This window comes from Neofelis nebulosa, chromosome 8 (genome assembly GCF_028018385.1).
Source record: "Neofelis nebulosa isolate mNeoNeb1 chromosome 8, mNeoNeb1.pri, whole genome shotgun sequence".
In the NCBI taxonomy this organism is placed as follows: Eukaryota; Metazoa; Chordata; class Mammalia; order Carnivora; family Felidae; genus Neofelis; species Neofelis nebulosa.
Genome location: NC_080789.1, coordinates 108,323,922 through 108,337,070, shown reverse-complemented (window position 1 = coordinate 108,337,070; position 13,149 = coordinate 108,323,922). Strand labels below are relative to the sequence as shown.

At 44.2% G+C, this 13,149-nt stretch overlaps 3 protein-coding genes across 6 annotated transcripts in view; 1 reads left to right on the top strand and 2 right to left on the bottom strand.

The window, feature by feature from the left end:
* Positions 1 to 4,416, top strand: part of ATP6V1E1 (ATPase H+ transporting V1 subunit E1) — a 61,437-nt gene extending 57,021 nt beyond the window's left edge. Inside the window, exon 9 of the mRNA XM_058744250.1 lies at positions 4,165 to 4,416. Within this exon, the coding sequence (XP_058600233.1) occupies positions 4,165 to 4,194 (30 nt within the window). The 3' untranslated portion in view covers positions 4,195 to 4,416. The remainder of the gene's footprint in view (positions 1 to 4,164) is intronic.
* Positions 1 to 4,798, bottom strand: part of SLC25A18 (solute carrier family 25 member 18) — a 28,672-nt gene extending 23,874 nt beyond the window's left edge. The window contains exon 1 of the mRNA XM_058744248.1: positions 4,588 to 4,798. The gene's annotated coding sequence lies outside the window, so the exon portion shown is untranslated. The remainder of the gene's footprint in view (positions 1 to 4,587) is intronic.
* Positions 4,799 to 7,855: 3,057 nt separating this feature from the next.
* LOC131520226 (chromatin remodeling regulator CECR2) overlaps positions 7,856 to 13,149 on the bottom strand; it is a 178,735-nt gene continuing 173,441 nt past the window's right edge. For all 4 annotated transcript variants that reach the window (XM_058744240.1, XM_058744239.1, XM_058744242.1 and 1 more), the window contains one exon: positions 7,856 to 12,855. In XM_058744240.1, the coding sequence (XP_058600223.1) occupies positions 12,850 to 12,855 (6 nt within the window). In that variant the 3' untranslated portion in view covers positions 7,856 to 12,849. The remainder of the gene's footprint in view (positions 12,856 to 13,149) is intronic.

Here is a 13,149-nt window from a genome sequence, read left to right as displayed (position 1 = left end):
GGACAGGCCAGGAGATTACAATAATCCAGGTGAGAAATAAAATCAGAACCTGCATGCAGGAGGAAAGAGATGTGACTGATTTCTGTGAAGAATCAATAGGGCTTGGCAGCTGATTAAACATGCCCGGGACAAATACCAGGTTTGACACATGGATCAGCAAGAAAAGATATATCACCCCAACTAGTAGCATCAGAAGGGGTGGGTAGGTAAGGAGAGTGGGGAGGGAAGAAAAGTTTGGATGGCTATTGAGTTTAAAGTGGCAGCCACAAAACAGGGGATGGCAGTGTGCACTGGAAAGAGTGGTACCACACCTGCTAGGGTGCGATTATCAAACAAACAAAACTACACATGTGGGCAAGGATGCGGGGAAATTGGAACTCTTGTGTGTTGCTGATGGGAATGTAAAATGATGCAGTGGCTGTGGAAATGGGTATGGCAGGTTCTCAAAGAGTTAAAAATACAATTACCACATGACCCAGCAGTTCCACTTCTGGGTATACATCCAGAATTGAAAGCAATGCCTTAAACACTATCTGTACACTCATGTTCATTGCAACATTATTCACAATAGCCAAAAGGGGAAACGTCTCAAATGTCCTTTGATGGATAAATGGATACACAAAATGTGGTATATACACACAATGGGATATTTAGCCTCAAAAAGGAATAAAATTCTGTTACATGCTACAACATGGATGTACCTTGAAAATATGCTAAGCCAGAAAAAGGAAAAATACTGTATGATTCCACTTATCTGGGGTACCTAGAATAGTCAAATTCATACACACAGAAAGAAAAGTGGTTATCAGGGGTTGGGGGAGAAGGGAGGTGGGGTATTAGTTTAATGGGTATAGAGTTTCACTATGGGATACAGAAGTTCTGGAGATGGATAGTAGTCATGGTTGTATAATGAGGTGATTGTACTCAATGCAACTGAAGTATACACTTAAAAATGGTCAAGGACGCCTGGGTGGCTCAGTTGCCTAAGCGTCTGACTTCGGCTCAGGTCATGATCTCACAGCTTGTGGGTTTGAGCTGCACATCGGGCTCTGTGCTGACAGCTTGGAGCCTGGAGCCTGCTTTAGATTCTGTGTCTCCCTCTCTCTGTCCTTCCCCTGCTTGTGCATACTCTCTCTCAAAAATAAACATTTAAAATTTCAAAAAAGCAAAGGCATTTGGGGCACCTGGGTGGCTCAGTCGGTTAAGTATCTGACTTGGGTTCAGGTTGTGATCTCAGTTTTGTGAGCTCAAGCCCCACACTGGGCTCTGTGCTGTCAGCTAGAAGCCTGGAGTCTGCTTCAGATTCTGTCTCCCTCTCTCTCTGCCCTTCTCTCACTTGTGCTCTGTCTCTCAAAAATAAATAAACATTAAAAAAAAAAAAAAGCAAATGCATTTTAAAGAATGGTTAAAATGGTATATTTTATGTGTATTTTACCAGAGTAGAAAGGAAAAGAGATAAGCAATGAAGACAGTATGTTACATTTAAACATAAATGGATGGCATTGGAGGAAGAAGTGAAGATGTCAGCTTTTTTTTTTAATTTTCAAAAAATGTTTACTTATTTTCGAGAGAGAGACAGGCAGAGAGAGACACACAGAATCCAAAGCAGGCTTCAGGTTCTGAGCTGTCAGCACAAAGCCTGACGTGGGGCCTGAACTCATGGACCACAACATCATGACTTGAGCAAAGTTGGACGCTTAACTGACTGAGCCACCCAGGTGCCCCAATCAGTTTTAATGTGAATTATAATAAAATGGTTAAGGAAGAATGTTACAAATTAACAAGATGTAGGAAATAAAATTGTAAATCATTTCGGTAAAAAATTTAAAACAGTGGCAACAATGGCAGTAGGGACATTTGGTGTCAATGTCCAACAGGAACTTGGAAAGGGTGACCAGAACATGGCAAAAAAGTCTGAATTGAAGATAGAAGTTGATTGCACAGAGGGACATCTTAAGTTGTAGGTAAAAGTAAAAGTCATTTAGAGGAAGGTGCACTGACTGCATGAAGAGAAGAGAGGGGTGCTTGGCTGGGCTTGGTCGGTACAGCGTGTGACTCTTGATCTTGGGGTTGTGAATTTGGGCCCATGTTGGGTGTAGAGATCATTTTTTAAAAAGTCTTAAAAAAAAAAAAAGAAGAAAGCAAGTCTTAGGAAGAGCACACCTTTGGGAAGTGGAAGAAGGTCACTGGAAAGGCAGGCCGTGTCACAGCTGGGTGAGTGTGGGTCACGGCACCAGTGAGAACCAGGTCAAGAGGGGGTTGATCAAGCTGTCAGAGGCCACACAGGATGTTAAGTGCTGTGAAAGGGCTAAGGCTCTATGTAAGTCAGTAGTTGTAGAAAGGTAGGGAGGAAGCCAAATGTCAGGGAAAAAAAGCCAGGTTCTATTAGTGAAGAGTTTGGATGAAGGTATGGGGCGCTTCGCTGGCTCAGTCAGAAGAGCATGTGACTCTTGATCTTGGGGTTGTGAGTTCCAGCCCCACGTTGGGTGTAGAAATTACTAAAAAAAACCCAAACAAAGAAAACTTAAAAAAAGCTTGCATGAAGATAAAGAGAGGTAAATATGTGATATTCAAATAGAGGGAACTGGAACAACCTTCATAGGGAGGGAAGAAAGGAGGAGAGGCTAACTGACAGCATTTGGCCAGGAGGTAGACAGGGGAGGCTGGAATGCAGCGCACAGGGGAAAGTCAGCTTTGATGAGGGGACATTACTGGCAGAAAAGAAAAAAGGTGAAGATTTGGAAAAGCACAAAGTTAGAGGACCACATGAGGGAGTCTCCCTCATTTTTTTTAATGTTTATTTTTGAAGGAGAGAGAGAAACAGAGTGGAGAAGGGGCAGAGACAGAATCTGAAACAGGTTCCAGGCTCTGAGCTGTCAGCACAGCACCTGACATGGGGCTCAAACTCATGAACTTTGAGATCATGACCTGAGCTGAAGTCAGACACTTAACCGCCTGAGCCACCCCGGCGCCCTGGTCGTCTCCCTCTTTAAATAAAAAGGCAAGTCCAGCAGTGTTGGAAAGCATGGAAGGGTTTGAGGTCGTTCTGCTCTCAAAATGCAGTGAGCAATGAGCTTGTTAAATGTGCAGAACCTCAGGACCCAGTCCAGGCCTAGTGAACCAGAATCTGATCTGAACAAGATTCTCCAGGTGATTCATGGGCTTATTCAAGTCTGCAAGCCACTGGTTTTGGAAAGTGGTTTATACAATGTTGACTGGGCAACAGAATTACCAGGAAAGCTTTGAAAAACCCTGTTGCCCAGGCTGCACCCCAGACCAATGAAAAACCCTGTGGGGTAGTGTTCAGGCACCTGATTTTTTAAGATTTTAATCTCTACATCCGACGTGGGGCTCGAACTTAACAATCCCGAGATCAAGAATCACATGCTTCAACTAAGCCAGCCAGACTCCCCTGAAGCCCAGGTTTTTAAACCCCTTCATGGGCACCCTAGATTGGCCACCACTGGCTTACAGCATTGCAAAGCCACAGGCATAAGCTCACTAAAATTTGTTAAATAAGTCACAACAGCAGACGTGGGAGATGTTGCCGGGAGTACACAGATCGTTGACCAGCAGGGGGGTCTTGACATTACTGGATGGCAAGACCCTGGACTGGCAATGGTTGGTTAGGTTTAGATCTCCCAAAACACCCAACACTGCAGATGAGACAGAGGATGTGGAAACTGGGAGTGAGACTTAAAATTTTTCTTAATGTTTATTTTTGAGAGAGAGACACAGAGGGTGAGCGGAGGCAGGGGAGGGGCAGAGAGAGGGGGAGACAGAATCCGAAGTAGGCTCCAGGTTCTGTGCTCTCAGCACAGAGCCTGATGTGGGGCTCAAACCCACGAATCATGAGATCATGACCTGAGCTGAAGTCGGACACTCAACCACCTGAGCCACCTAGGTGCCCCCAGAATTTGCATTTGTAACAAGTTCCCAGGTGATGCTTTGGTCCAGAGACTACACTCAGAAGCATAATAGATGATGTGACCACAAGAAGACAGCAGACAATATGGAAGGCTGCCGTAGCGGGGCCATGCCATGGCCTCTACAAAAACATGCTTTTTTCCTCAGACCTATGTTGTTTCTAGGAAACGTCCTCCTAGTACCCCCTGGGGAGAATTACTGGTGTCAGAACCGTTTGCTCTGTCTTCATCACTACAGTGTAGCCTCACGGGAACAGAACCAGGATGAAAGGGAAGAGGAATTCAAGCTGCAGCAAGGACTCTGAGAAAACTAGGCAGAGACTGAACAGAACAAGGTGAGACAGCAGACCCAGACCGAGGAGATCCCGGCTCTGTGTTCTTCACCAGCACATCAAGTCAAATGCCTGTCCAAATCAAATGGCTAACAACATCCCACCCTCCTGCAATGATTACATTTCAGGGAGGGAATAAAAATCTTTCTACTACTTTATGCAGTGTGTTCTAACACTGTACTGTAGTCCAATTTCTTTGTATTGTTTTTCTCCCTTTACTGTGAACTCTGAGCAGAGGAAGCTATTCCCACCCCCCCACCCCCCCGCCCTTTTCCACTGTTAGTAATTAGGCAAAGTAACTAGGCATACAGCTGGAATTTAATACTTACTGAGAACTTGACTGCGAGTTAGTTCTTGGGGCACACACAGGCCAGGCTTCACTTGGATGTCTTTGCCTTCCTACTGTGGACTCAATTCCTCCCCAAAGCAAAAACCTTGAATCCAATCCGAGGAACTGACTCCACCTTGTTAAAAAATTCTATCTAGCGTTAACTGGCGAGAATAGAGCTACTCCTTTCTTGTCATTCGCTGTCCAAAATGAGGTTCAAATCCAAGATTCTAGGAGCAGGTAGTGCTTTTCCAAACCTGAAGACTTCTCAAGGGGACCTGAATTTATATGCAGGTCATGGAAACAGAAGGGGGCTGGGATTTCAGCACACAATAGCCAAATCTGGGGATTTTCCAGCTGCCTCCTTGGCTGGTATTTCACAGTCCATCTTACACTGAAGGTTTTCGTGAAAATTGCCTAAGGAAACTAGAGTGAACACTGGTAAGCAGAGAGGGGACTAACACACACACACAGATGTTCTCCATTAAAAAACCCAAGGGAAAATCATGAGGCCAGGGAAACAGACCTGCATGGCCAATCTACAGAGAATCCCATGGGGGAGGGAGGGGACAGTGCAGGCTACAGCAGTCTGGACACTCAGAGCTCTGCCTCATTCCCGGTTGGTCTAGAATCCAGCCTCGGGGAGAAAAGGTCCAATGGCACTTCTTCCAAAGGCACCCCTTGCACAACGGTTTACTGACATAGGCCTTTGACCTCTAGTTAGGTTAAAGGGTGAAGGTTGACTTCCAAAAGAGTCCAACTGTGGGTTATTTTCTCCATTCTGTTAATACCACTCCCAGAGAGTGTAGATTATGACAAAACTGAACCCTATAGGGGTTACTTGTTTATATAATTAAGATACTTTCCTTCCCCAATGACAGGAATTGGTTTAGAGACATAAGACACTAACGTTTAACATGAGAAGCACTTTGGATGTTTCCAAATGTCAAAAAAGAAAGTTCCACAGAGTTTTGAGACTAATCCTCATGGACAATTTGTGACTTCCTTCCTTTTCCCTAAATCTTGCCCTGCCGGCTTTCTTTTCATGCTCCAATTTGAAGTATGCAGCTCACTGATTATAACTGTTGTGTAAGTTATGTACACATAGGGTTTAATAAGCGTTAATGTCAAATCATAGTTCCAAAAATAGAACTGGATTAACACTGCCTACTGTATCAAATTTTGAAACACAGTTCACTTGTGGAAGACACTTTGTTTTGATCCCAAGGAGATAAATCTGGGAACACTCTAGGGGCACTAAGCTAACAGCTAAGTTCCTATTACAAAGTAAATTAAACCCGATCATTAGCTGAAACAAAGAATTTTACCCTTTGCTTGGTGAAGAATTCAGGTCACAGAAGTGGTTGCAGTTAGGAATCCAGAAGTCAGCAATTAGTTTTTTCATGCATCATAAGGATGTGATACTAATACCAACTGGGAGTAGATGTAGACCATGTCAGTGTCACAGTTGCCACGACAACAAAGGAAGCCAGGCCAGAGCAGTGAGTGGCCCACCCACCCTGTCCCACCAGTGCAAAAGGAGACACTGCAAAACATCTAACCAGCATCATGTCAAATCTGGGGTTTACTAATGATTTTCACTTAAAGTTGGTGGTGTTTCTTTTCTTTTTTTGCTTCAAAAATCATATGGAAATTAGGGGTGCCTGGGTGGTTTAGTTGGTTAAGTTTCTGACTTCGGGTGAGGTTATGATCTCATGGTTTGTGAGTTTGAGCCCTGTGTCGGGCTGACAGCTCAGAACCTGAAGCCTGCTTTGGATTCTGTGTCTGTCTCTCTCAAAAATAAACATTAAAAAAAAAAATTATATGGAAACTCAACTAAACTAGAAAATGTGACTGATATAATATTTTTTAGGAAAAATATTTTTAAAGGTTTATTTATTTTTGAGAGCCAGAAAGACAAAGCGTGAGCAGGGGGGAGGGGCAGAGAGAGAGGGAGACACAGAATCCGAAGCAGGCTCCAGGCTCTGAGCCTCAGCACAGAGCCCGACACAGGGCTTGAACTCAAACTGAGAGATCATGACTGAGCCAAGGTCGGACGCTCAACCGACTGAACCACCCAGGCGCCCCTAGGAAAAATACTTTTTATGGAAGGTACAGTTTTAATTATTTTTTCTTTAACGTTTATTTATTTTTGAGACAGACAGAGCATGAACGGGGGAGGGTCAGAGAGAGGGAGACACAGAATCTGAAACAGGCTCCAGGCTCTGAGCTGTCAGCACAGAGCCCGATGCGGGGCTCAAACTCATGGACCGTGAGATCATGACCTGAGCCAAAGTCGGCCGCTTAACCGACTGAACCACCCAGGCGCCCCTGGAAAGTACAGTTTTAAAGCAGTTGACAGGATAGATAGAAGTCTCAAATATATGTTAGTCAATAATAATAGATCAACAGGGATAACTTAATACCACATAATCGGGAGGTCAAGAGAGATCTGTCACTGTCCTGGAAAGTGATAAAACTGAGTGAACAACAGAGTTGGAAACTGGTACTATTTGTGGTAGAATTTTTACTGAATGAGATTACTCACAAGGCCAAGTAAGGATAAAACAGTCCAGAAATTGTGGGGTTTTCTGATTACAGCTACTTCAAGATGGCTTCATTGTTTTTTTTTCAAGCAATCTATAACCAACGTAGGGCTCAAACTCACGACCCTGAGAATGAGTCACATGTTCCATGACTGGGCCAGTCAGTTGTCCCAAGGTGGCCACTTTTTATCTATTCTCCTTCTTCCCCGTAACAAAAACCCTCCTAGGAACTGGAAATAAAACCTAAATGAACTGGGCAGGTAGAACAGGTAGAAGAGCCCCTGCTTACCTAGCCTTGCAGCTCCCACTTCTAACCACCTGTAATTCACACACAGCTGCCTGCCAGACCCCAGGCTGCCCTAGATCTTGGAAGGAGAGCAAAAGTAGTGTATACAAGTGTGTCAAAGGTACGTGTACCAAGGGCTGGGGGTCTGTGGGTGGTATTGGGAGTGGGCGCAACAAGGTGGGTGTTGATGGGGCTGGCTGGGGGTTACTGTATCCCAGACATCATGTGGAACTGCCAGTTTTTGTGCCGTTCTGAGGCTCTCCACAGGGAATGCACCGCCATCACCTGCCCAGGGCACTCTGCTGTCTGCCCCAACACCGCCTGCCCGTCTTGATGAAGCCAGGGGAGATGGGTGGTGGCGTTGGGGCCTAGTTCAAACCTTCGTCCCAATGATAAAAGTGACACACGGACACACACAACTCACACATATCAGAGCCTTGCTATTTTAAGAATGTACTTTATACAAAATAACCAGTTCATATGGAAATAAAATCTACAGATCTCTGAGGATCAAAAAGCTTTTTAAAAAGTTCTTTTAAAAAATTATCCAACACACAATATCGAACTAACTATTGAGGTAAGTGTCGCTCTCAGTGAAACAGGGAATCAGCAGACCACGACAAAATATACACAATATAAAAATAAATAGCATTCCCCTTTCCAGTACTGGCCAGGAAAGTTCTCACGGCTTTTGCAGCAGGAGCAAAGAATCCCTGACACTGTGCCGCAGGCTGGTGGAGACTGGCCTGGGCTCCCAGGAGCTGTGTGCAAGGCAGGAGAGTGAGGTACCCAGGTCCCAGCTAGGGGAAAGGGGTCACACGGAGGACACTGAACGGGGTTCAGCACTTCAATAACTTATTATCCACGCCCCTGTTCCCAGCCCCATCCCACCCTTTTCAAAAACACATGCAGGACAATCAGCTGCTTCTCAGCTATTTCTACATAAAGGTTCAGTCAGTCCCCTGGTACATAGTGAGAGACCAAGACTAGCTGGGGAGACAGCCTCACTAATGTCTGTTTAGCAAAGGCCTACAAAGCAGAGACAGATGAACATGCAACCTGGAGCTAAGGCTGGCGTCACAGCTTCATATGAGACATGGGATGCAGAAATGTTCACTCAAGTTCCGTTTTCCCAATGGGAAAGCAGGGCAAGGCTGGGTGCCCTAAGGCTCCATGTTAGAGTCCAACCCACTAGAAAAGAAAAAGGGGTTTCTTCTCATGCAGCAAGCCTCAATCACATTCTTAGTTCCTAGACAGTGATGTGAGCCCCGGAATAAAAGCCTCTGCATGCTCAGCCAAGATTCCCAGTATCCTCACTGGAGTGTTGAACAGAGAGCTATCCACAGGGACCCTGCATCCCAGAACCCCCGACAGTGGCACAATCCTGACTCACACGCACACGGAGCTGACTTCCTCAGTGGAGGCCCATGCAGAATCTGGCAGGGGGCGAATGCACTGACACTCGGTCACAACACAGGGGGTAGCAATAATGCTAGAAAACTCCAAGCCTTTCAGTTCTTTGAAAACAGTTTCTTTGAAAGCATGACAGGATTCTGACACTATGTGACTGTCCTTGCCTTGGGACTGCTGGGTTAAGACTTCCTGTGAAATTCAGATTAGGTCTTAAGAGCAGTAGATTATTTATAGATTTGAACTTCCATTAAAAAGAAAAAAGGGAAAAATTTCAACCTAGTGGTATGGATTGAAAGCTTGTTTCTGACATCTGTGGTGACTGCAACACTGGGATTTTGCGTGTTTTGGACAGCACTTTGTTTTGGACATACTCTTGGACTCCATGGGAATTAGCAGGAAAAATTACACAGTAGACAAACGCCACGGGATAACACCACCACATGCTTAGTCAAGAGAAGCATTTCCAAGGTCTGAGGGCTAAGCTACGGCACAATGACATTTCAAGCTGAGGTGTGAGTGAACTAAGGCACACACATACTACGGGTCTTGAGGTTTTCAATAAATGTAAAAACGAAGATGAGCATGAAAGAGTTTTGCCTTTGGAGTGCGGTTTGACTTGGGCTCACTGAGAAAAAAGAATCCTTAATAACAAGCTCACGTGCACTGCCAGAAGAACTAGACCAACGTGATTAAGGAGAGGTGGAGTGGCTTTAATTTTATTTTTAGGAAGTGGGATGGAAAGTTCTATGAACAAGGATCTGTGTATTTTGCCCTCATTTACTCTTCACATGCATCTACCATAATTTTAGCCAACAGCTACTTTTTAAATGAACAGACTCTGATGGAAAACAAAAACAAAAACAAACCCAAACAGAAACCTTCCAAAAGGCTTTACTTTTCTTTCTGGATCATTTATTTCTCTTGGGTCTTAGGGAGACAGATTCTAACTTATTAACAAGTCTAATAAAGGCTAGCCATGACTATCAAATCAAACAGGTGTGAGAGTATTCTCATTACCCGTGGACCCCAGCTATCCCCTTCTGCAGACTACTGAGAGCTGAGAGCCAGCACACTGACCCACCGTGTGGAAGTCCTTCTAGCCTGAGAGAGGTCATTTTTAGGACCTCCTCACACACTACTTTCTAGTTACAGCATATCACATGACCATCATCCCCATTATGGAGAAGATGGCAAATGCATTTGCATCTGCTTAAGACACTTGGGAAGAGAAGTGCCAAAGGAGAAAGACGAGGAAAGAGGTCCTGCGGATCAGTGGTTCACAGCAGCTCAACAGTCACATGTGTTCCTGCAATCTTTCAGCTCCTGACTGCTTTTAGTAGATCTGCACTTCAAAGACCAGTAAAAGCTCAGGATATACCAGACAAGGGCTGAAGTGCTGGGACCTGTAATGCATGACCCAATTCCCACATGGGATGCAACAAGGCTGACAAGTTTGCTGTTGCCCTTGTTCCCAGTGTTACGATATGAAACAGTAGTTCAATCCTTGATACTCTTCTTCCTTAATATCTTCTCACCTCTCTACATACTGAGAAGGGAGGTTAAGGATATAAGAATTTACGGATTTCTTCCTATATTGTTCACAGCTTCTAGCAACAGGGAACAGGGGGTGAGGGGCTGGGGGAGTGTGGAGAAAAGGTTACCTTGAGTGGGTGGAAGGAAAGGGAACAAATCAACCCAACTATTGCTTATGGTCCGCTCCTACCCACGCCCCAGGGTCATTCAGCACAAAGCAATGCCTCCAACTTTGGTGCCAGGGGAACAGACCCAGTGCTCACCGTGCTCCCAGTTATACAGCAGCCAGAGGCCTCTCACCCAAACCAGCTTTCATGCAAAAAGAGAAAGGCTGTCACCAGCACAAGGCTCTGGGCCTAGACCAGCTCTAAACAGACCCAAACCAGCTGTCAAGACCAGTTGGTCTTTCTCTCCTCCCTGCTTCTACAAACACAAAAACAGAAGAGGTAATGCTTCGGCCATGCTAGCTTACACTAGCTTAGGGGCTAACATGGAATCTGTTCTCCCTAAAGGGATAAGGCTGACCTCTTCACTCCTCCAAACCAGATTATGTCAGTGATAGCTCTCTAACAAGAATTAGGATCAAATGAGAACACAGGCTCAAAACTCATTCCACATAAAAGCACATCAAATTTAAAACTGAAGTCTATTAGAGAAAAACTTGTATTTTTGTGCATTGTATCTTAAAGGCTCCCTGTGTTCCCTATGCAACTCTTAATCCTACCTGAGCTGTGAGCCACAACACCAGGTCAAAAGCATTCCCTTATTTTTATGAGTCTCCATTACACTGGAGCTGGTATGTTGGGCTTCCATCGGTATAACATGAATTATTTCCAATTTGTTTCTCTTCCTGATAGCACACGCTTAGCAAACTTTAAACATGTTGGCTCCACGTTTCATCAATGATGCTGGAATTGGAGGGAAAGATTCTACTGGCCCCTCACAAGGCTGAATTTGTAAGAAACTAGGGCAGATTAATAATATATGGAAGCTTTTCTACTATCCCAAAGGCATGCTTAAAAATATGCTATTCTTTACAAAAACCTGTAATTTCAGGGCATTTTTCCTTAGTCTTATTTTTTTCTTTGTGGGATATTCAAAAGTTTAAAACATAGGAGTCCTAACTTTGGTGGCATCTCAGCTAAAATCAAATATAGAATGCTAACCAGGGACAATCCAGTGTAATTCACTTCTAAAACTGTAACAAAGTAATTTAATACTGTAAAATTGTTTCCTATCACAGGTATGACAAATGATTTCCAAGAACTTGTTCCTGAAAGCTATTTTAAATCACCATGACTTATCTTACTATGATTCACTTAAAATGAATAAAACCTATATATACCGAGATATTCCTAAATTCAACCTGTAAATCTATAGAATACATTTTTCCTATTCAAAACTGTGCAATTTCTTTATTGTACTAACATATACAAACCTGAGTAGTCACTTCCACAAAATGTGATTCGTGTCAGAAAGCTTTGTGTGATGCCTACCAGATCACAGTCCCAGCAGGTCTGTGACGAGGATGATTCATTTTATATTTTAATAAGCAAAACACTCTAGTGATCCCAATTCCTGATATTGGTTTACAACTATCTGGTAGGGCTGGTGGCAAATCAGGAAGGTGCGGCACTGCTCTCTGAAATCCAGGATTTAGGCCACTGGATGAGAGGGAAGCCAGTCTTGTGGGCAGACGCTTCTGGTAGAACATGTGAGAGCACTCTGCCTTCCAATGGAGAAAGCCCACAACCAGGGTGTAGTGCAATGGTACCCTCTATGGCTGATCGGAAAGATCAGCTAACAAAGGACTGCTAGCCACTGAGGAAATAGTGACATTTTACAAGAGTAAATTTACCCTACCCTCTTCTCCAGCTCCCGAAAGTATTCAGTGTGATATGATTGTAAACAAATGAGGATCACTCTAGTGCTGCGTGCCCACCATAGTTAGGACTTCCATTTCTTCCACACCCCCACCCACCCTTCCCACTTTATGTACAATACATTCACCACCAACAACAAAAATTATTTTTAAAAGGCAACATGAAAATTCTGTAAACTGGACCCAGCTCCAAACACATTAATACTACGAGTAGTCCCTTCCCCAAATATATACCTGAGTTTAGCTGCTCATGAAAGTTTACAAGCACCACTCCATTCATAAGTATGACCCCTCCCCCAAGTTTAGGATGATCTTCCCTGAAAAAAGAGTCTCAGGACTTAGAAAAGCTGTCACTAATTTCAGTTCATCTGTTTTTAACTATCAGCCATGCAAAAGATCCCTGCCCAAGGACCGCTGCAAGCTGGTGTTAGTCTAGGACTCTGGGAATGGCTCCAGCTCTTGGATGGCACGAGTGATGCACTGTGAAAGGGGTGTGGCGGGGGGACAGGAACAGAGATGAGCAGGGACCATTCCCCTAAATTCTCCATGTTCCAGTCTTCATGCGCAGCTTTCTGTTTCCTTGGGGTTTATTTCCTCCTTGGACTAGCTCTGAGAGAAGCAAATAAAGACAATTTAAACAAAATTGACAGCTGTATTGTTTAAAAAAATTAAGTAAGCTGAAGAGCTGTACACATTCCTCTCCACCTGAAAAATGGCTTGGTTTTGGTTTCAGCCATCACAGTTTACTTCTGGAGGGTGGGATCTAAAATTTTGGACCTCCTGATCCAGACCCCAACCTCGTCCTCAGGAGCTGTGGGATTTCTTGCACATTAGGGAATGGAACTGATGTCGGTGAAGATAATTAATTCATGGCAGTCAAGAAAGAGATTAAATGAGATGCTG